The 23,873-nt window shown below is 40.3% G+C and overlaps 1 protein-coding gene and 1 non-coding gene across 2 annotated transcripts in view; both read right to left on the reverse strand.

Annotated features, from left to right (window-relative positions):
* Positions 1–18,837: 18,837 nt before the first annotated feature.
* Positions 18,838–23,873, reverse strand: part of LOC103083917 (inosine-5'-monophosphate dehydrogenase 1-like) — a 5,589-nt gene continuing 553 nt past the window's right edge. The window contains 4 exon segments of the mRNA XM_082930851.1: positions 18,838–18,995; positions 18,998–19,876; positions 19,879–20,285; positions 22,759–22,904. Of these exon segments, the coding sequence (XP_082786977.1) occupies positions 18,838–18,995; positions 18,998–19,876; positions 19,879–20,285; positions 22,759–22,904 (1,590 nt within the window).
* On the reverse strand, positions 23,566–23,636 carry TRNAE-UUC (transfer RNA glutamic acid (anticodon UUC)). Its single transcript has one exon. It is a non-coding gene; the product is annotated as a tRNA-Glu (tRNA).

A 23,873-nucleotide genomic window follows, 5' to 3' on the forward strand; every position in this document is an offset into this window, starting at 1 on the left:
AGTGCTGCAACGAACATTGGGGTGCATGTGTATTTTTGAATTATGGTTTTCTCTGGGTATATGCCCAGTAGTGGGATTGCTGGATCATAGGCTAATTCTGTTTTTGTTTTATTAAGGAAGCTCCATACTGTTCTCCATAGTGGCTGTATCAACTGACATTCCCACCAACAGTGCAAGAGGGTTCCCTTTTCTCCACACCCTCTCCAGCATTAGTTGTTTGTAGATATTCTGATGATACCTATTCTAACAGGTGTGAGGTGATACCTCATTGTAGTTTTGACTTGCATTTATCTAATAACTAGGGATGCTGAGCAGCGTTTCATGTGCTTCTTGGCCAACTGTATCTCTTCTTTGGAGAAATGTCTATTTAGGTCTTCTGCCCATTTTTGGATTGGGTTGTTTTTTTAATATTGAGCTGCATGAGCTGTTTATATATTTTGGAAATTAATCCTTTGTCCATTGATCCATTTGTAAATATTTTCTCCCATTCTGAGGGTTGTCTTTTCATCTTTTTTATGGTTTCCTTTGCTGTGCAAAAGCTTTTAAGTTTAATTAGGTCCCATTTGTTTATTTTTGTTTTTATTTCCATTACTCTAGGAGGTGGATCAAAAAAGATCTTGCTGTGATTTATGTCAAAGAGTGTTCTTCCTATGTTTTCCTCTAAGGGTTTTAGTGTCCGGTCTTACATTTAGGTCTCTAATCCATTTTGAGTTTATTTTTGTGTATGGTGTTAGGGAGTGTTCTAATTTCATTCTTTTCCATGTAGCTGTCCAGTTTTCCCAGCACCACTTATTGAAGAGACTGTGTTTTCTCCATTGTATATCCTTGCCTCCTTTGTCATAGATTAGTTGACCATAGGTGAGAGGGTTTATCTCTGGGCTTTCTATCTTGTCCCATTGATCTATATTTCTATTTTTGTGCCAGTACCATATTGTCTAAATTACTGTAGCTTTCTAGTATAGTTTGAATTCAGGGTGTCTGATTCCTCCAGCTCCGTTTTTTTCCATCAAGACTGCATTGGCTATTCGGGGTCTTTGTGTCACCATACATATTTTAAGATTTTTTGTTCTAGTTCTGTAAACAATGCCATTGGTAATTTGATAGGGATTGCATCGAATCTGTAGATTGCTTTGGGGAGTATAGTCATTTTCACAATATTGATTCTTCCAATCCAAGAACACGGTATATCTCTCCGTCTGTTAGTATCATATTTAATTTCTTTCATCAGTGTCTTATAGTTTTCTGCATACAGGTCTTTTGTCTCCCTAGGTAGGTTTATTCCTAGGTATTTTATTCTTTTTGTTGCAATGGCAAATGGGAATGTCTCCTGATTTTCTTTTTCAGATTTTTCATCATTAGTGTATAGGAATGCAAGAGATTTCTGTGCATTACTTTTGTATCCTGCAACTTTACCAAATTCATTGATTAGCTCTAGTAGTTTTCTGGTGGCATCTTTAAGATTCTCTATGTATAGTATCATGTCATCTGCAAACAGTGACAGTTTTACTTCTTAGTTTCCAATTTGTATTCCTTTTATTTCTTTTTCTTCTCTGATTGCTGTGGTTAGGACTTCCAAAACTGTTAAATAACAGTGTTGAGAGTGGACATCCTTGTCTTGTTCCTGATCTTAGAGGAAATGCTTTCAGTTTTTCACCATTGAGAGTGATGTTTGCTGTTGGTTTGTCACATATGGCCTTTATTATGTTGAGGTAGGTTCCCTCAATGCCCACTTTCTGGAGAGTTTTTATCATAAATGGGTGATAAATTTTGTGAAAAGCTTTTTCTGCATCTATTGAGATGATCATATGGTTTTTATTCTTCAATTTGTTAATATGGTGTATCACATTGATTGATTTGCATATATTGAAGAATCCTTGCATCCCTGGGATAAATCCCTCTTGATCATGGTGTATGATCCTTTTAATGTGTTGTTGGATTCTTTTTGCTAGTATTTTGTTGAGGATTTTCGCATCTATATTCGTCAGTGATATTGATCTGTAATTTTCTTTTCTTGTCGTATCTTTGTCTGGTTTTGGTATCAGGGTGATGGTGGCCTCATAGAATGAGTTTTGGAGTGTTCCTTTCTCTGCAAGTTTTTGGAAGAGTTTGAGAAGAATGGGTGTTAGCTCTTCTCTAAATGTTTGATAGAATTCACCTGTGAAGCCATCTGGTCCTGGGCTTTTGTTTGTTGGAAGATTTTTAATCACAGTTTCAATTTCGTTCCTTGTGATTGGTCTGTTCATATTTTCTACTCCTTCCTAGTTCAGTCTTGGAAGGTTATTCCTTTGTAAGAATTTGTCCATTTCTTCCAGGTTGTCCATTTTATTGGCATAGAGTTGCTCATAGTAGTCTGTTAGGATTCTTTGTATTTCTGCAGTGTCTGTTGTAACTTCTGCTTTTTCATTTCTAAGTTTATTGATTTGAGTCCTCTACCTCTTTTTCTTGATGAGACTGGCTAATGGTTTATCAATTTTGTTTATCTTCTCGAAGAAACAGCTTTTAGTTTTATTGATCTTTGCTATTGTTTTCTTTGTTTCTATTTCATTTATTTCTGCTCTGATGTTTATGATTTCTTTCCTTCTGCTAACTTTGGGTTTTGTTTGTTCTTCTTTCTCTAGTACCATTAGGTATAAGGTTAGATTGTTTATTTCAGATTTTTCTTGTTTCTTGAGGTAGGCTTGTATAGCTACAAACACTCCTCTTAGAACTGCTTTTGCTGAATGCCCTAGGTTTTGTATCATCATGTTATCATTGTCATTTGTCTCTAGGTTTTTTAAAATTTCCTCTTTGATTTGTTCAGTGATCTCTTGGTTATTTAGTAACATATTGTTAGCCTCCATGTGTTTGCGTTTTTTACATTTTTCTCCCTGTAATTGATTTCCAATCTAATAGTGTTGTGGTCAGAAAAGATGCTTGATATCATCTCAATTTTCTTAAATTTACTGAGGCTTGATTTGTGACCCAAGATGTGATATATCCTGGAGAATGTTCTGTGCATACTTGAGAAGAAAGTGTAATCTGCTGTTTTAGGATGGAATGTCCTATAAACATCAATTAAACCTATCTGGTCTGTTGTGTCATTTAAAGCTTGACTTTCCTTATTAATTTTCTGTTTGGATGATCGGTCCATTGGTGTAAGTGAGGTCTTAAAGTCCCCCACTATTATTGTGTTAATGTTGATTTCCTCTTTTATAGCTGTTAGCAGTGGCCTTATGTATTGTGGTGCTCCTATGTTGGGTGCATATATATTTATAATTGTTGTATCTTCTTCTTAGATTGATCTCTTGATCATTATATAGTGTCCTTCCTTGTCTCTTGTAACATTCTTTATTTTAATGTCTGTTTTATCTGATATGAGTATTGCTACTCCAGCTTTCTTTTGATTTCCATTTGTATGGAGTATCTTTTTCCATCACCTACTTGCAGTCTGTATGTGTCCCTAGGTCTGAAGTGGGTCTCTTTTAGACAGCATTTATATGGATCTTGTTTTTGTATCTATTCAGTGAGCCTGTGTCTTTTGGTTGGAGCATTTAATCCATTGACTTTTAAGGAATTATTGATATGTATGTTCCTATGACCATTTTTTAATTGTTTTGGGTTTATTTTTGTAGGTTGTTTTCTTCTCTTGTGGTTCCCACTTAGAGAAGTTCCTTTAGCATTTGTTATAGAGCTGGTTTGGTGGTGCTCAATTCTCTTAGCTTTTGCTTGTCTGTAAAGCTTTTGATTTCTCCATTGAATCTGAATGAGATCCTTGCAGGGTAGAGTAATCTTGGTTGTAGGTTCTTCCCTTTCATCACTTTAAATATGTCATGCCACTCCCTTCTGGTTTGTAGAGTTTCTGCTCAGAAATCAGCTGTTAACTTTATGGGAGTTACCCTGTGTCTTATTTGTCATTTTTCCCTTGTTGCTTTCAACAGTTTTTGTCTTTAATTGTTGTCAGTTTGATTACTATGTGTCTCAGCGTGTTTCTCCTTGGTTTATCTTGTATGGGACTCTCTGCACTTCCTGGACTTGGGTGGCTATTTCCTTTCCCATGTTAGGGAAGTTTTTGACTATAATCTCTTCAAATATCTTCTCGGGTCCTTTCTCTCATTTCTTTCTAGGATCCCTATAATGCGAATGTTGTTGCGTTTAATGTTGTCCAGAGGTCTTTTAGGCTGCCTTCATTTCTTTTCATTCTTTATTCTGTTCCACAGCAGTGAATTCCACCATTCTGTCTTCCAGGTCACTTATCCGTTCTGCCTCAGTTATTCTGCTATTGATTCTTCCTAGTGTAGTTTTCATTTCAGTTATTGTATTGTTCCTCTCTGTTTCTTTGTTCTTTAATCCTTGTAGGTCTTTGTTAAACATTTCTTGCATCCTCTCTATCTTTGCCTCCGTTGTTTTTCTGAGGTCCTGGATCATCTTCACTATCATTATTCTGAATTATTTTTGTGGAAGGTTGCCTATCTCCATTTAGTTGTTTTTCTGGGGTTTTATATTGGTCCTTCATCTGGTACATGGCCCTCTGCCTTTTCATCCTGTCTGTCTTTCTGTGAATGTGGTTTTTGTTCCACAGGCTGTAGGATTGTAGTTCTTCTTGCTTCTGCTGTCTGCCCTCTGGTGGATGAGGCTATCTAAGAGGCTTGTGCAAGTTTCCTGATAGGAGGGACTGATGGTGGGTAGAGCTGACTGTTGCTCTGGTGGGCAGAGCTCAGTAAAACTTTAATCTGCTTGACTGCTGATGGGTGGGGCTGGGTTCTCTCCCTGTTTGTTGTTTGGCCTGAGGTGACCCAACACTGGAGCCTACCTGGGCTCTTTGGTGGGGCTAATGGCGGACTCTGGGAGGGCTCACACCAAGGAGTACTTCCCAGAACTTCTGCTGCCGGTGTCCTTGTCCTCACAGCCACCCCCCACCTCTGCAGGAGACCGTCCAACACTAGCAGGTAGGTCTGGGTCAGTCTCCCCTGTGGTCACTGCTCCTTCCCCTGGGTCCCTATGCCCACACTACTTTGTGTGTGCCCTCCAAGAGTGGAGACTCTGTTTCCCCCAGTCCTGTCGAAGTCCTGCAATCAAATCCCGCTAGTCTTCAAAGTCTGATTCTCTAGGAATTCCTCCTCCCATTACTGGACCCCCAGGGTGGGAAGCCTGACGTGGGGCTCAGAACCTTCATTCCAGTGGGTGGACTTCTGTGGTATGTGTTCTCCAGTCTTGAGTCACCCACCCAGCAGTTATGGGATTTGATTTTATTGTGATTGCATCCCTCATACCATATCATTGTGGCTTCTCCTTTGTCTTTGGATGTGGGGTATCTTTTTTGGTGAGTTCCAGTGTGTTCCTGTCGATGATTGTTCAGCAGTCAGTTGTGATTCCGGTGCTCTTGAAAGAGGGAATGAGAGCACATCCTTCTACTCCGCCATCTTGAACCAGTCAAATTAAAAACTTATATGTAAGACCTGAAACAATAAAACTCCTGGAAGAAAACATAAGGAAAAATTTCCTTGACATTGGTCTTGGCAAAGATTTTTTGAGTATGACATAAAAAGCAAAAGTAACAAAAGCAAAAATCAGCAAGTTGGATTACATCAACGTAAAATGTATCTGCACAGCAAAAGAAACAATCAGAAAAATGAAAAGACAACCAATGGAATGAGAGAAAATATTTGCAAGCTACCTATCTGATAAGAGATCAATATCCAAAATATATAAGTAATTCATACAACTCAATAGCAAAATCCAAACAATCTGATTGAAAAATGGGCAAGGGACTGAAGATACATATTGCCAAAGAAGACATGCAGATATCCACAGGTATATGAAAAGGTGATTGACATCATTAATCATCAGGGAAATGCAAAGGAAAACCATAATGAGATATCAACTCATAGCTATTAGAATGGCCATCACCAACCAGACAAGAGATAACAGAAACAATAAGCGAATTTCAGAGGCCTGGGAAGTCCAAGATCAAGGTGTCAGCAGATTTGGTGTCTGGACTGACTTTGAAACTTTATGAGGAGCCGCCACATTCTGTCATCATTTGGACAGTGCCTTATAAACAGTCCTCAACTGACCAACAAAGAACTGCTTGGTTTATGGATGGCAGTTGTAAGCAGGACTTCTCAAACTTTCATGATTATGTGAATAACCCCAGTCACCAGGGTATCTTGTTAAAATGCAAATTCTGATTTGATGGCAGAGTAGAAGGAAATGCTCTCACTCCCTCTTGTGAGAACACTGGAATCACAGCTAACTTCTGAACAATCATCCACAGGACTGCGAGAAACAGAGACTCCACTCTTGGAGGGCACACACAAAGCAGTGTGGTTATCGGGACCCAGGGGAAGGAGCAGTGACCCCATAGGAGACTGAAGCAGACCTACCTGCTTGTGTTGGAGGGTCTGCTGCAGAAGTGGGGGGTGGCTGTGTCTCACCGTGAGGACAAAGACACCGTCAGCAGAAGTTCTGGGAAGTATTCCTTGGCGTGCGCCCTCCCGGAATCTGCCATTAGCCCCACCAAAGAGCCCAGGCAGATTCCAGTGTTGGCTTGCCTCAGACCAAACAACAAAGAGGGAGGGAACACAGCCCCCCACCCCCCATCAGCAGACAAGCAGATTAAAGTTTTACTGAGCTCTGCCCACCAGAGCAACAGCCTGCTCTACCCACCACCAGTCCCTGCCATCAGGGAACCTGCACAAGCCTCTTACATAGCCTCATCCACCAGAGGGCAGAGAGCAGAAACAAGAAAAACTACAATTCTGCAGCCTGTGGAACAAAAACCACATTCACAGAAAGACAGACAAGATGAAAAGACAGAGGGCTATGTACCGGATGAAGGACCAAGATAAAACCCTAGAATAACAACTAAATGAAGTGGAGATTGGCAACCTTCCAGATAAAGAATTCAGAATGATGATAGCGGAGATGATCCAGGACCTCGGGAAAAGAATGGAGGCAAAGATTGAGAAGATGCAAGAAATGTTTAACAAAGACCTAGAAGAATTAAAGAACAAAGAAGAAGATGAACAATACAATAACTGAAATGAAAACTATACTAGAAGGAATCAATAGCAGAATAACTGAGGCAGAAGAACGGGTAAGTGACCTGGAAGACAGAATGGTGGAATTCACTGCTGTGGAACAGAATAAAGAAAAAAGAATGAAAAGAAATGAAGACAGCCTAAGAGACGTCTGAGACAACATTAAACACAACAACATTCACATTATAAGAGTCCCAGAAAGAGAAGAGAGAAAGGACCCGAAAAAATATTTGAAGAGATTATAGTCGAAAAGTTCCCTAACATGGGAAAGGAAGTAGCCACCCAAGTCCAGGAAGTGCAGAGAGTCCCATACAGGATAAACCCAAGGAGAAGCACGCCGAGACACATAGTACTCAAAGTGGCAAAAATTAAAGACAAAGGAAAATTATTCACAGCAGCAAGGGAAAAACAACAAATAACATACAAGGGAACTCCCATAAGGTTAACAGCTGATTTCTCAGCAGAAACCCTACAAGCCAGAAGGGAGTGGCATGACATATTTAAAGTGATGAAAGGGGAGAACCTACAACCAAGATTACTCTACCCAGCAAGGATCTCATTCAGATTCAATGGAGAAATCAAAAGCTTTACAGACAAGCAAAAGCTAAGAGAATTCAGCATCACTGAATCAGTTCTACAACAAATGGTAAAGGAACTTCTCTAAGTGAGAAACACAAGGGAAGAAAAGGACCTAAAAAACAAACCCAAAACAATTAAAAAATGGTCATAGGAACATACATATTGATAATTACCTTAAATATGAATAGATTAAATGCTCCAACCAAAATACACAGGGTTGCTGAATGGATACAAAAACAAGACCCATATATATGCTGTCTACAAAAGACCCACTTCAGACCCAGGGACACATACAGACAAAGTGAGGGGATGGAAAAAGATATTCCATGCAAATGATAATCAAAAGAAAGTTGGAGTAGCAATACTCATATCAGATAAAATAGACTTTAAAGGAAAGAAAGTTGCAAGAGACAAGGAAGGACACTACATAATGATCAAGGGATCCATCCAAGAAGAAGATATAACAATTTTAAATATAGATGCACCCAACATAGGATCACCTCAATGCACAAGGCAACTGCTAACAGCTATAAAAGAGGAAGTTGACAGTAACACAGTAATAGTGGGGGACTTTAACACGTCACTTACACCAATTGACAGATCATCCAAACAGAACATTAATAAGGAAACACAAGCTTTAAATGACACAATAGACCAGATAGGTTTAATTGATATTTATAGAACATTCCATCCAAAAACAGCAGATTACACTGTCTTCTAAAGTGTGCACGGAACATTCTCCAGGATAGATCACATCTTGGGTCACAAATCAGGCCTCATTAAATTTAGAAAATTGAAATCGTAGCAACAGCTTTTCTGACCACAACGCTATTAGATTAGAAATCAATTACAGGAAAAAAAACATAAAAAAACACAAACACATAGAGGCTAAATACTACGTTACTAATTAACCAAGAGATCACTGAAGAAATCAAATAGGAAATTAAAACATACCTAGAGACAAATGACAATGAAAACATGATGATCCAAAACCTATGGGATGCAGCAAAAGCAGTTCTATGAGGGAAGTTTATAGCAATACAATCCTACCTCAAGAAACAACAAACATCTCGAATAAATAATCTTACCTTTCACCTAAAGGAACTAGAGAAATAAGAACAAACAAAACCCAAAGTTAGTAGAAAGAAAGAAGTCATAAATATCAGAGCAGATATAAATCAAATAGAAACAAAGAAAACAACAGCAAGATCAATAAAACTGAAAGCTGGTTCTTTGAGAAGATAAACAAAAGTGATAATCCATTAGCCAGACTCATCGAAAAAAAGAGGGAGAGGACTCAAGTCAATAAAATTAGAAATGAAAAAGAAGAGTTACAACAGACATCGCAGAAATACAAAGCATCCTAAGAGATTACTAGAAACAACTCTATGCCAATAAAATGGACAACGTGGAAGAAATGGACAAATTCTCACAAAGGTATAACCTTCCAAGACTGAACCAGGAAGAAATAGAAAATATGAACAGACCAATCACAAGTAATGTAATTACAACTGTGATTAACAATCTTCCAACAAACAAAAGTCCAGGAACAGATGGCCTCACAGATGAATTCTATCAAACATTTAGAGAAGAGCTAACACCCATTCTTCTCAAACTCTTCCAAAAAATTGCAGAGGAAGGGACACTCCCAAACTCATTCTATGAGACCTCCATCACCCTGATACTAAAACCAGACAAAGATACTACAAAAAAAGAAAACTACAGACCAATATCACTGATGAATATAGATGCAAAAGTCATCAACAAAATACTAGCAAACAGAATCCAACAACACATTAAAAGGATCATACACCATGGCCAAGTGGGATTTATCCCAGGGATGCAAGGATTCTTAAATATATGTAAAGCAATCAGTGTGATACACCATATTAACAAATTGAAGAATAAAAACCATATGATCATCTCAATAGATGCAGAAAAAGCTTTTCACAAAATTTATCACCCATTTATGATAAAAACTCTCCAGAAAGTGGGCATGGAGGGAACCTACCTCAACATATTAAAAGCCATATACGACAAACCCACAGCAAACATCATTCTCAATGGTGAAAATCTGAAAGCATTTCTTCCAAGATCAGGACGATGACAAGGATGTCCACTCTCACCTCTATTATTCAACATAGTTTTCAAAGTCCTATCCATGGCAATCAAAGATAAAGAAGTAAAAGGAATACAAATTGGAAAAGAAGAAGTAAAACTGTCACTGTTTGCAGATGACACGATACCATACGTACAGAATCCTAAAGATGCTACCGGAAAACTACTAGAGCTAATCAATGAATTTGGTAAAGTTGCAGGATACAAAAGTAATGCACAGAAATCTCTTGCATTCCTATACACTAATGATGAAAAATCTGAAAAAGAAAATCAGGAGACACTCCCATTTGCCATTGCAACAAAAAAATAAAATACCTAGGAATAAACCTACCTAGGGAGACAAAAGACCTGTATGCAGAAAACTATAAGACACTGATGAAAGAAATAAAAGATGGTACAAATAGATGGAGAGATATACCATGTTCTTGGATTGGAAGAATCAATATTGTGGAAATGACTATACTACCCAAAGCCATCTACAGATTCAATGCAATCCCTATCAAATTACCAATGGCATTTTTAGAGAACCGGAACAAAATGTCTTAAAATTTGTGTAGAGACACCAGAGACTGAATAGCCAAAACGGCCGTTAGGGGAAAAAACGGAGCTGGAGGAATCAGACTCCGTGACTTCAGAGTATCCTGCAAATGTATAGTAATCAAACAGTATGGTACTGGCAGAAATTTTGATCAATGGAGTAGGACAGAAAGCCCAGAGATAAACCCACGCACCTATGGTCAACTAATCTATGACAAAGGAGGCAAGGATATACAATGGAGGTCAGTTTCTTCACTAAGTGTGCTGTGAAAACTGGACAGCTACATGTAAAAGAATGTAATTAGAACACTCCCTAACACCATACACAAAAATAAACTCAAAATTGATTAGAAACCTAAATATAAGACCGGACACTATAAAACTCTTAGAGGAAAACATAGGAAGAACACTCTGACATAAATCACAGCAAGATCTTTTTTGATCCACCTCCTAGAGTAATGGAAATAAAAACAAAAGTAAAAAAATAGGACCTTGGGCTTCCCTGGTGGTGCAGTGGTTGAGAGTCCGCCTGCCGATGCAGGGGACACGGGTTCCTGCCCTGGTCCAGGAAGATCCCGCATGCCGCGGAGTGGCTAGGCCCATGAGCCACAAGTAATGAAATTGCAACTGTGATTAGCACTGAGCCTGCGCGTCCGGAGCCTGTGCTCCACAACGGGAGAGGCCACAACAGTGAGAGGCCCACATACTACAAAAAAAAAAAAAAAGAAAGCAAGACCTTTTCAATCCACCTCCTAGAATAATGGAAATAAAAACAAAAATAAACAAATGGGACCTAATGAAGCTTAAAAGCTTTTGCATAGCAAAGGAAACTACAAACAAGACAAAAAGACAACCCTCAGAATGGGAGAAAATGTTTGCAAATGAATCAACAGACAAAGGATTAATCTCCAAAATATATAAACAGCTCATGTAGCTCAATATTAAAGATAAAGAATCCAATCCACAAATGGGCAGAAGACCTAAATAGACATTTCTCCAAAGAAGAGATACAGATGGCCAAGAAGCACATGAAAAGCTGCTCAACATCACTAATTATTAGAGAAATGCAAATCAAAACTACAATGAGGTATCACCTCCCACCAGTTAGAATGGGCATCATCAGAAAATCTACAAAGAAGAAATGCAGGAGAGGGTGTGGAGAAAAGGGAACCCTCTTGCACTGTTAGTGGGAATGTAAATTGATACAGCCACTATGGAGAACAGTATGGCAGTTCCTTAAATAACTAAAAATAGAATTATCATATGACCCAGCAATCCCACTACTGGGCATATACCCTGAGAAAACCATAATTCAAAAAGATACATGCACCCCAATGTTCAGTGCAGCACTCTCTACAATAGCCAGGTCATGGAAGCAACCTAAATGCCCGTCGAAAGACGAATGGATAAAGAAGATGTGGACATATATACAATGGAATATTACTCAGCCATAAAAAGGAATGAAATTGGGTCATTTGTAGACGTGGATGCATCTAGGGACTGTTATACAGAGTGAAGCAAGTCAGAAAGAGAAAAACAAATATCATATATTAATGCATGTATGTTGAACCTGGAAAAATGGTACAAATGAACTGGTTTGCAGGGCCGAAAGTGAGACACAGATGTAGAGAACAAACGTATGGACACCCGGGGGGAAAGTGGTGGGGGTGGTGGTGGTGTTGTGATGAATTGGGAGATTCGGATTGACATATATACACTAATATGTATAAAATGGATAACTAGTAAGAACCTGCTGTATAAAAAATAAAATTCAAAAATTAAATAAAAATTAAAATAAACCATTTTTCTTATAAAAAGTGTTTAATATATTTTGAGTTAATTTTTTTTATGACTGGTATAAGACAGGGATCCAATTTTATTTTCTGCATGTGATTATCCATTTTTTCCAACACCATTCATTGACGAGACCATTATTTCTCCATTGAGTATTCCTGGCTTCCTTGTCAAATATTAGCTGGCTGTAAATACATGGTTTATTTTGAGGTTCTTAATTCTGTTCCATTGGTCTTTGTGTCCCTTTTTACTCCATTATCATAGTGTTTTACTCCTATATCATAGTGTTACTATAGTTTTGTAATATAGTTTGAAATCAAGAAATCTGATGCCTTCAGCTTTGTTCTTCTTTCTCAGGATGCTTTGGCTATTCAGGGTCTTTTGGTTTCATATGAATTTTAGATGTTTTTAGATTGTTTTTTCTATTTCTGTAAAAAATGCTATAGGAATTTTGATAGTGATTGCATTGAATCTTTAGATGGTTTTGAGTAGTATTTTACCTGATTCCTTCTGGTATTCTTTCCCTGGTTCTGGATAGTCTTCTTCCACACATGTCCTAATCAGTGCACAGCTGATAAATCAAGGGCAATTTTCTACAGATCTCTGAAGCTCCCTCTAATCTGGTCTGTACATTCTAGTTATTTTGGAGTCCCCAGTCTCTGAACTTAGTCTCTTTGACTCAAGGGACCTCTGGCTTTTGTTAGGGTCTCCCTTCCTGAGCTGCAGCTCGCACATACTCTATAGGAAGAGCTTTGGGAAATCTTAGGGTTTACATTGTTTGTCTACCTTCTCTCAAGTGTCACTGCCCTGTGACGCCTGTTTTCCAATGTCTGAAAACCATTGTTTTATGTTTTCTCATTTTTTAATACAGGTTTTATTTTTTAGAATAGTTTTCGATTTACAGAAAAAATTGAGATGATAGTAGATATTGTAGATAGTCCAATACCCCACACCTTGTTTCCCCTGTTATTACTATCGTTCATTAGTACAATACACTTGTCATAATTAATGAACCAATATCAATACATGACTACTAACTGTTGTTCATAGTTCATTTATATTGCTTTAGTTTTTAACCTGATGTCCCTTTTCTAGGACCCCATTCAGGATTCTACATACATTTAGTTGTAATATCTCTTTAGACTCCTCTTGGTTATGGCAGCTTTTCAAATTTTCCTTGTTTTCGATTACCTTGACACTTTTGAGAAGTTCTGGTTAGATGTTTTGTAGGATGTTCTACTACTGGACTTTGATATTTTTTTCATGATATGACTGGGATTATGGGTTACTGGGAGAAAGACCACAGAGGTAAAGTGGTCATCTCACCATAGCAAGGCTACATACTATCGACATGATTTGTGACTGTTGATGTTGAGCTTGATCACCTGGCTGAAGTAGTGTTTGTTTCTCAGGTTTTTCTACTGTAAAGTTATTCTTTTGCCCACTTTCCATGCTGTACTCTTTGGAAGGAAGCCACTATTTGCAGTCCTCACCTAAGGAATGGGGAGGTGTATTCCCCCTCCTTCAGGGCAGAATATCCACATAAATTATTTGGAATAATTCTGCACAAAACATTTGTCTCTTCTCCCTCATTTGTTACTTTATTCTGTCATTTATTTATGTTAGTGTAGACTCATGGATATTTATTTTATACTTTGCTTTATAATCCAGTACTACTTTATTTTCTTTACCAATTGTTTCAGCTTTGGCCACTGGGAACTCAGTGGTTTCTGTACTCATTCGATATACACCCATCTATGTGGCTTTTTGGGTTTTTTGAGTACTTCCCCACTTTCTGACAGTACAAAATGCTCTAGGCTCATCTTCTGTAATTCTTGCCCCAGTCTTAGAATCAGCCATTTCTCGAAGGAGCCCTTTCTTTTTATTGGAAAATCATATTAGAAACCAAGATCTGGTCACTAGGTATGCTTGTTGCTACAGGGGTATCTTTACTTTTTTTAGGTCCTCTAAGTTGACAGAGCAAAAAATATATGCGTGCATACTAAGCTGTGTATATACACATATCTATGAATATTTCTTTTCTTTTTTTTTTTTGTTTGTTTGTTTTTTTGTGGTACGCGGGCCTCTCACTGCTGTGGCCTCTCCCGTTGAGGAGCACAGGCTCCGGACGCTCAGGCTCAGCAGCCATGGCTCACGGGCCCAGCCGCTCCGCGGCACGTGGGATCCTCCCAGACCGGGGCACGAACCCGCGCCCCCTGCATTGGCAGGCGGACTCCCAACCACTGCGCCACCAGGGAAGCCCTCTATGAATATTTCTATATGTAACCGTCTGTACCTATATTAAGCCAGGCATGAATTCATACTGATGTCTCAAGCTATAATCTATTACTACATGGATCATTTGAGGAAATTATTTTTAGTTAAATTTAATTTATTTTTTTGATTAAAGTAGTTCAGAAGAGTAAAAGGGCATGTAATGAAAATCTTCCTTTCTACCCTTTCTTAACATCCAGCTGTTTTCCGTCTTGGAGGTAACAAACCTTACCATTTTCTGTAGGGGAATTGAGATGGGCAGAAGACCTTCGTAGGACCTGTGAAAAAGTTAATTTTTTTAAAATAATTTAATTTATTTATTTATTTTTGGCTGCGTTGCTGCATGCAGGCTTTCTCTAGTTGTGGCAAGCGGGGGGCCACTGTTCCTTGCGGTGAGCGGGCTTCTCATTGCAGTGGCTTCTCTTGTTGCAGAGCACAGGGTCTAGGTGCGCGGGCTTCAGTAGTTGTGGCTTGTGGGATCTAGAGCGCAGGCTCGGCAGTTGTGGCGCACGGGCTTAGCTGCCCTGGGGCATGTGGGATCTTCCTGGACCAGGGCTCGAACCCGTGTCCCCTGCATTGGCAGGCAGATTCTCAACCATTGTGCCACCAAGGAAGCCCAAAATGTTAATTTTTAAAGCAGGTTTACATATCTACTTCAATTTTAACCTACATGAGAATCAATCGAAGAAAACAGTACCAATACCATTTTATTTTTGAAGTTTTCTTTTTTCTTTTCTTTTCTTTTCTTTTTTTTTTTTTTGGCTGCACCCCAGGTGGCCTATGGGATCTTAGTTCCCTGGCCAGGGATCAAACCCGGGCCCCCTGCAGTGGAATTGTGGAGTCCTAACCACTGTACTGCCAGGGAATTCCCCCAATATCATTTTTACAGTAAGGAAACTGGGGAATAAAAATCTGTTTTCCTCCTAAATTAAAAAAAAAAATGCGTAAACGTGTTTTGTGGACAATTTAAGAAACAATATAGGAACAACCAAACTTTAGAGTCAGGATTTGACTGTGTTATATAAATCCCATCTCTGCTGGTTTCCAGTGATTTGACCATGCCGTATGTTTTAAACTCTGAGTCTCAATATTTTTATCTGAATATTGGGATAATAATAACCATCTAATACAGCCATTAATTATATTTGCAATGCACTCAATCTTGTGCCTGGCATAAACTGTTCAATGAATGATAGTTATTATTATTTTTGAGTTATAGTGGTTGAGCATAAAACAAACTGTTTTATTATATGCCAGTGAGATTTATTTAAGTTAGCCTCAAATATTGGATAGCAGGAACTCTGCCATCTAGGCAGGTCCATTGGCAGGAAAGTATCATGTTCTGTATTTGAACAACAAATCTTTGGGGCAAGGTTCTTGCTTCCGCCTCTTGATAGAAATGCAAAGTCAAATTTTTATAAAATAAGTTACTAAAATTTCTTTTTGCCTTCAATATATATTGGAGTTTCCTTCCCGTATTTAAAGCATTTGGGGGAAGACCTTTATTTATTTATTTATTTATTTATTTATTTTTTTGCGGTACGTGGGCCTCTCCCTGTTGTGGCCTCTCTCGTTGCGGACGGAGCACAGGCTCTGGACGCACAGGCTCCGCGGCCATGGCTCACGGGCTCAGCCGCTCCGCGGCATGTGGGATCCTCCCGGACCGGGGCACGAACCCGTGTCCCCTGCATTGGCAGGCGGACTCCCAACCACTGCACCACCAGGGAAGGCCAGGAAGGCCTTTAATTTGTACCCTGATCTGAGAACTTTAAATAGGGATGAAATTCTAAATAAATCTAAGTGACAATTTGATAGTAAGAGAGGACATTTCTCTCTACCTAAGCTGCTCTTGACAATGGACACTTAACCAGGCTAATCAAATGTGACGTCTATCATCAAAATTAGTAAGGCATGAAAAACCTTTATCATATCATTCATTACATTGCCCATTTGAAAATATGATCTCTTGTGCTTTCTTATGCATATGGCTGATTTGCTTTGCTGTGCAACAGAAACTAACATGGTATTGTGAAGCAATTATACTCCAATAAAGATCTATTTAAAAAAAAAAAAGAATGGTCACTTGGTGTTCCCTCTGCAAAGTGAGGGTTTTAGGTTTTTAGGAGAATGTTTAATGGTCCAGGATTTGCCAGTCCCTGTGGAAGTCATTTTATGTTCATGGTTGCAAAAGAGCTACTGACCTCTTGCATAATTAGAATTCTTTATCTTCTACTGTTTTTAACTTGGACAGTTTGTAAATAATTTAGTGCTACTTTCTCCAAAGGTTATATCCTTCCCCAAGTTTATTTCCATGGTGGTCTTATTTAATCCTTATTAAGAAGAGAGAACTCACTGATATCCATTGTAGGGATGAGTTAATTAAGGCAAAGAGGATATGCAAGTATTTCCAGATTTACTCATAGTCTGACTCTCTTTTCCTTTTGTATTTAACAAATACAGTTATTAACTCATATATATATACACACACATATATCCAAGTTAGTGTATTATATTTCTTTTTATTTTAAGCTTTGTTTTGTTTTTCATTTCCAGGTGCATTTTCAAATTAACCTCTCATTTTGTCATAAAGTCATTCACTTTTGTAATTAGTCATTATGCAATGGTGCTTGTCCTGTTTATGTCTCACTTTTTATAATTTACCAAGGGATTTCCAGCTAACTAAACCTCAGTCAGCTCATTTTATGATTTAGGAAAATGCAGATTTCGTCTAATTGGTGAACCAATGTCTGTTTATTAGATAACCTCATGAAGTGCAGAATCTAAGGAATAACTTTTTTAAACCAGAGACTTGCCAGTTTGAATAAAAATGCTTCTATGGGCATTTGGAAATAAAATGCAACTTTGGCTTGGTAATTGTAGCTTGACAGATCTGTTACTAAATTCCAGCACACAGGGAATTCTAAAGGTGAATTGTCAACTTGCTACAAGGTTTTCAAGCAGGGTCCATAACAGGTGTATGCAAGTCCACAAATGTCAGGATTTGGCAGATATTGCTTGATAAGATTGTATTGGGAGACTTTCCTGGTGGTGCAGTGGTTAAGAATCCACCTTCCAATGCAGGGGACGTGGGTTTGATCCCTGGTCGGGGAACTAAGATCCAACATGCTGCAGGGCAACTAAGCCCACGCACCGCAGCTGCTGAGCCTGCATGCCACAACTAGAGAGAAGCCTGTGCACTGCAACGAAAGATCCCACATACTGCAATGAAGATCCCACGTGCTGCAACTAAGACCTGATGCAGCCAAATAAATAAATAAAATTTAAAAAAAAAGTGACAGATGATGTTTAAAAACAAGATTGTATTGGGTTTTGAAAGACTGGGTAAAAATACGTGATAATACATAGTTCTGGTGTTTCCCAGTGGTTGCTAGACCTATGTGTACAAAATTATCTTTACTAACTTAATACATAAAAATACATTTGACCTTTGAACAATGTGGGTGTGAGAGGGACCGACCCCCTGTGCAGTCGAAAATCCATATATAACTTGACTCCCCAAAAACTTGACTACTAATAGCCAACTGTTGACCGGAAGCCTTACTGATAAACACTCTGTGGACACATGTTTTGTATGTTACATGTATTATATACAGTATTCTTACAATAAAGTAAGCTAGAGAGAAGGAAATGTTATTAAGAAATTATAAGGAATAGAAAATACCCTTACTGTACTGTACTGTATTTAGCGATACCATAGGTTTATGTCATCTGTTTACAAGATGAATCATCTGTTAGTACCTACTTCATTATTATTATTCTTTTTTGTGTGGAGGCATTGAAACCTCTTGATTTGTTCAGATTATTTAACATACAATGATGCAACTGTGACCCCAAAGTGTGCAAAGTTAAAGCCTTCAACTGCAGCTGAGAGGAGAGGACAGGAACGGTACACCTGGGCACTGGGGTGAATCAGGAGGGCAGCCTCCTCCCCAGGGCCAGGGATGGGGTGGCCTGAGGAGCAGGGCCTGGATAGTCCAGGGCCAAGGGAAGGGGGCAGAGACCTTCCTCTGGCCTAGGTCAGGAGCCCAGAAGTGCCACACGGCTGAGGGGGCAGCAGCCCAGGAAGGGGCCAGAGGAAGGGCCAGGAGAGCACCATTTCTGGGGTGGGGCTAGGGAGGGCGGTGCCCTATAGGAGAGGCCGGGGGGGGGGGCCACCTGTCCCAGGGGTGGGAGCCGGGCTGGAGCAGGCTGCAATGAGAAAGACCTGAGGCAGGCACAGGGCTTGAGAGCCCAGGTTGGCTGGGCTCAGGGGAGCTGAAGAAGGAGGAACCTGGGGGGGCTCCCAGGGCAGCCCGGCCTGGGAGCAGTCCTGAACCTGTGGCGGAAGCCCAGAGAGGGGCCACAGAGCCTCAGGGCCTCCCCTCCTCTCTCCCTGGAAAGGAGCTGGGGAACCAGTAGTGCAAATCTGTGGACGACTCAGTTATGGAGGGAGGCTGTGCCCAAAGAGGGACCCTGGGACACAAACCCTCTGCCGCCTTGGCCTCCACCACCGTCCTCAGTACAGCCGCTTCTCGTAAGAGTGCAGGCCGTGGACACCATCCTTCATCTGAGCTGACATGGTCTGCTTCTCAAACTTGAGCTCTCCTGAGTACATGGACCTCAGGACAGACAGGCTACGGGCACCAAAATCGTGGCAGCCGTGCTGGATCCCACCACGAGGTAGGGCCCGAGCTTCTGAATGGAGCCTTTGTCCTGGATGGAGCACGCGACGCCCTGCGTGACCTTCACCGTATCTCCCTCGCTGAAGTAACGCTTCTGGCTGCTGCTGCTCTTCTCCATGGCGTCCAGTGAGCCCATGCCCTGGTACTTCTTGAGCCTCACACCATCCAAGAGGAAGTACTCTCCAGGGGCCGCCATGGTGGTGGCGAGCAGGGAGCCCATCATCACTGTGGAAGCTCCAGGGGCCAGGGCCTTGACCGCATGCCCCACGATCTGGATGCCACCATCGGCTAGGACTGGCACCCCGAAGCGCCGGGTATACTCAGCCACCTTGTACACGGCAGTGCCCTGGGGCTGACGACAGGCCATCACTTCTTCTTGGGTGATGCAGATGGAGCCACAGCCCATGCCCACACGCAGCCCATCCGCACCAGCGTCAATCAGGTTGTTGGCCTGAGCTGCTGTCACCACATTTCCCCCAGTCACCTGGAGGTGGGGGTACTTCTGCTTGATGTGGTGCACCATGGCGATCTGATATACAGAGTTCCCTTGGGATGAGTTCAGCACTATGACGTCGGCGCTCACCTGGGTGAGCAGGTCCAGGTGGTATTTGTCATCCTCGTGGGTGCCCATGGCCGCCCCACACAGCAGCTGCTTGTGGGAATCCTTGGAGGCCAGAGGGTAGTCCTGGTTCTTCTTCAGGTCAGTGCGGGCAATCAGGTCAGACGAGCAAGCTCGTCTTGCTCATTGACAATGAATGGGCAGCTTCCCTTTCTTGCTGTGCTGCAGGATCTCATTTGCCTCTTTTAGTGTCATACCCACTAGAGCCACCACCAGCTCATTCCACGGTGTCATCACCTCACTGAGGAGGGTGTGTGGTCCTTCTCGGTGAGGGAGTCGATGTCTTGGGAGGTGACGACGCCCACCAGCTTGCTGGTGCCCGTCTCAGTGATGGGGATGCCGGAGAAGCCATGCTGGATCTTGGCCTCCAGCGCCTCGCCCACGGTGTGTGAGGGACTCAGCACCACAGGGTCCGTGATGAAGCCCTGTTCAAACTCCTTGACCTTCTGGACCTCGTTGGCCTGCAACTCTGGAGTGCAGTTGTGGTGAATGAAACCGATACCGCCCATCAGAGCCATTGTGATGGCCATGTCAGCCTCTGTCACAGTGTCCATGGGGGAGGAGATGAGTGGCGTCTTCAGCATGATTTTCCAAGTCAGGGCTGAAATCAGGTCCACCTCATCAGCTGTGAAGTCTGTGAATCCTCGGAGAATCAGGAAATCTCTGGGAAGAGGGGAAAGTGAATGTTACTGGGTGAGGAGGGGTCCCTGAAAAGGGAAGGGCCTGCCACACTAGGGGAAGCATCACAGCGGGTGGGGAGAGGAACAGAGCCTCTGAGCCCCATGCCATGTCAGGACTGAACCACCCTCATGCCCCCTGCTAGCATCTTGTTGACTTTAGCCCCTTTATTGTCTTAAATGATATAAAAAATTGTAGGTGTTATATGTACTACTAACGCTAGACATCAGAAGTGAAATAAATTGGTATTCCCTGGTGGTCGAGTGGTCAGGACTCCGAGCTTCCACTGCAAGGGGCACTTTTTTGATCCCTGGTCGGGGAACTAAGATTAGGCATGCCGTGTGGCATGAGCAAAAAAAAACAATGAAAAAAAATAATGTGAAAAAGAAATTCATATTTATTTACAGGTATAATGATTCTTGCATTGATAACGAAGGAGCAGCTATATGATTGCTTTATGGTAGCCTAGTAATTTACACAGTTGCTTCGTGGTAGCCTAGCACATACACTAATGAATTAATAATCTGTAAGTGTTTATGTGCATAAGTTTTGATAAATTTTAACTTTTTAATAATGGATATGTGTATATTTTATGGCAGTAAATGATAAAATAGGCTAGTTCCTACATATATTTTATGCATTTGTGACATACTTATTTTTTCTTAATTTTTTGATATTTTAGGCTATATAGTTTGTCTATGAATTTTTTTCAAATTGTCTTAAATCTCCAAGAAATTTTCCAATATATTTATTGAAAAAAACCTGTATATAAGTAGACCCATGCAGTTCAAACCTGGGTTGTTCAAGGTTCAGCTGTATTTGGGAGGAAGTGAGATTTATCAGAAACAAAGTTGATTTGCCTCCTCTAGATGCTGAGTTGATATGGAACGATTTAGCTCTGTGTGTGTGTGTGTATGTGTGTGTATGTATGCACCATGTCTTATTTCTCTCATTTATAAAATTCTGGCTACTTTTATGTTTTAATGTAGCATGGTGTGGAAGAGAGCTGTACAATCGAATTTTCTATGATGATAGTAGCCACTAGGCTCCTGTGGCTATTGAGCTGTGGCTAATGCAAATGAGTAACAGAATTTTAAATTAAATTAAATGTTAATTAGTTTAAATCTGAATAGCCATCTGTGACTAATGGCTACTGTATTGGACAGTGCCGTTTTAGGCACTGACATACGAGCAATGCTACCAATACAGTGAGAACTGCTAGGTTAACATGTATTGTAGGGGAATGGCTACTAAACACTGCTATTTCAGGTGTGAAACAACAAAATTCTCTGCTCTCTTACCCCAAGATAAATATTACTTGTATCATTGATTTGATTAGTATCATGTGTTGTATCAACTCTTCCATTTTCTGTCTTTTCTCCGTAAGAATGGCTAGCCTTGACTTCACTGTATTTCTTCTTCATTTAGCACATGTTTATTGAGCACCTGTTATGTCTCAGTCCTGTGTATGCAACGGTGAATAAGAATGATCAGGTCTCTGTTCCCACAGGGAAGGGTCAGCTTGTCTACTCCCTAATCTCAACCTTCCCCCTCCCCATGTCCCCAGCATCTGGGATAGTAACAACTGGACATACTGCTAAATGAACAAATAAAAGAATATTTCTGGATTATTCCTTTGAGATTCATTGTTTCTAGACTGTATGAGGAAGTTAATTGATCTTTTATGCTTCTACTGTCCTTTTGATTCTTCCTTTGTTCACTTTGTCCCTTCAACCAATTGAGTGCTTTGGTAGGGCAGCCTTGTCCAAATTGAAGTGGCTGAAAATAAACAGAATTATCCTTCCATCATGCTATTTTTTTCTTCTTTACCTCTTGGTCTTTTTTTCTTATTTTCCACATTAAATTTGAGATAAGAGTTGAGGAAGGGGACAGATGGCCAAGCAGAGGACTCATGGGCAGGGTTGTGAGGTATACAACTCCAGTCCTTTTCTCTCTAATTTACTCTCTTTTCCCTTCAAGCCATGGATACACGACTGACTTTTCCCTTCATGTTCCTTCTATTAGAAGACTGTTTCCCAATATTCCCAACACTTGCCTCTTTCTACTCTAAAAAATTGTCTCACTTTCCTTTGAAGGACAGGTCAACATAAAAGAAAACTAAAAGTCAACCTTGAGGTCATTCATTTTAAAGTTTGCATTCTTGATTGACCTCATACTCTTAAAACATTCCTCTAATCAACTTAACATTTTTAGTAAATGCCCCTATAGGAGTTTTCTTCTGTACTTTTTTGACCTTGTGGTGATTATCAATGTAGATATTTAACAAGATCTGCAGGAAATCTATATTTGTTCCAATAGGAGCACCTTTATTTTGTTTGGATGAACAATTGTTCTGTGGTGGTCAAATATACTCAAAGTAACTATACCATCAAAAGTCAATCTTGATTCCATTTAAAAATCAAATTTGAAACTGCAATCACATTTGTAATAACCTCACTCCAGAGGCTCTGTATTTTTTCGTGAGTGTGGGGATCTATCCAGGAGGTCAATCGCCTTACTGCATACCTGGTTTTGAATTGTTCGTAGGATTAGGAGGCTTTCAGTCATGTGCCAGAAAGCTAACTGCTTTCTTTCATATTGCTTCTGTAACAAAGTATCCCAAACTCAGTGGCTTAAAGCAACACACATTTATTCTCTTACAGTTCTGGAGGTCAGATGTCCAAAAATTAATCTTGGGCTAAAATCAAGACATCAGGGGGCTTGCGTTCCTTCTGGATGCTCTTGGGGAGAACTGATTTTATTGTCTTTTCTAGCTTTCAAAGGCTGACCACATTCCTTGGCTTGTGGCCCTGCATCAATCCTACCTCTGCCTCTGTTGTCATATCTCCTCTCTGATCCTGACCCTCCTGCCTTCCTCTTAAAAAGCCTTTGTGATTATGTTGGGCCCACATGCATAATCCAAGATAATCTCCCACTGTCAAGATGCTTAACTTAGTCACATCTGAAAAATCACTTTTATCGTGTAAAGCAACATATGCACAGGGATTAGGTTGTGGGCATCCCTGGGAACCCATATTATGTTAACCATATCAACTCTAACTTAAAAAAAGAAAGGGCACATTTGGTGCAGAGTCTCATTTGTTCTTTTGACATGTCCCCATCTTTTTTTTTTTTTGTCCCCAACCTTTTTTAAGCACTTCCTTACCTTTTGGGTAGCCATGACTCTTGATATCAGAGTTGTGTAAACGTTCTTTATTTTTTTTTTTAGTTTTTTGACTGCACCCCGTGGCTTGTGAAATGTTAGTTCCCCAACCAGAGATTGAACCTGGGCCTGGCAGTGAAAGTGCCGAGTCCTAACCACTGGACCACCAGGGAATTCCCAAGGTTCTTTAAATCATTAAGAGTGGCTGAAGGAACTGCAAACTTGGGTGCTAAGGTGCAAATTCAAACTAAGAGGGCTCTTGTTACTGATTTTCACTTTGTATTTAATGCAGACATTAGGAGAACATTTCTTTTGCTAAAGGACAGCTGCTTTTCCTTCTGCAACTCCAAACTCTACATCCTTCTTTTTTAATTTTTAAGTCTCAGCCTCATAGTCACTCAATCTCTTCC

The sequence above is a fragment of the Lipotes vexillifer genome, unplaced genomic scaffold, assembly GCF_000442215.2.
Source record: "Lipotes vexillifer unplaced genomic scaffold, Lipotes_vexillifer_v1.1 scaffold622, whole genome shotgun sequence".
Lineage (NCBI taxonomy): Eukaryota > Metazoa > Chordata > Mammalia > Artiodactyla > Lipotidae > Lipotes > Lipotes vexillifer.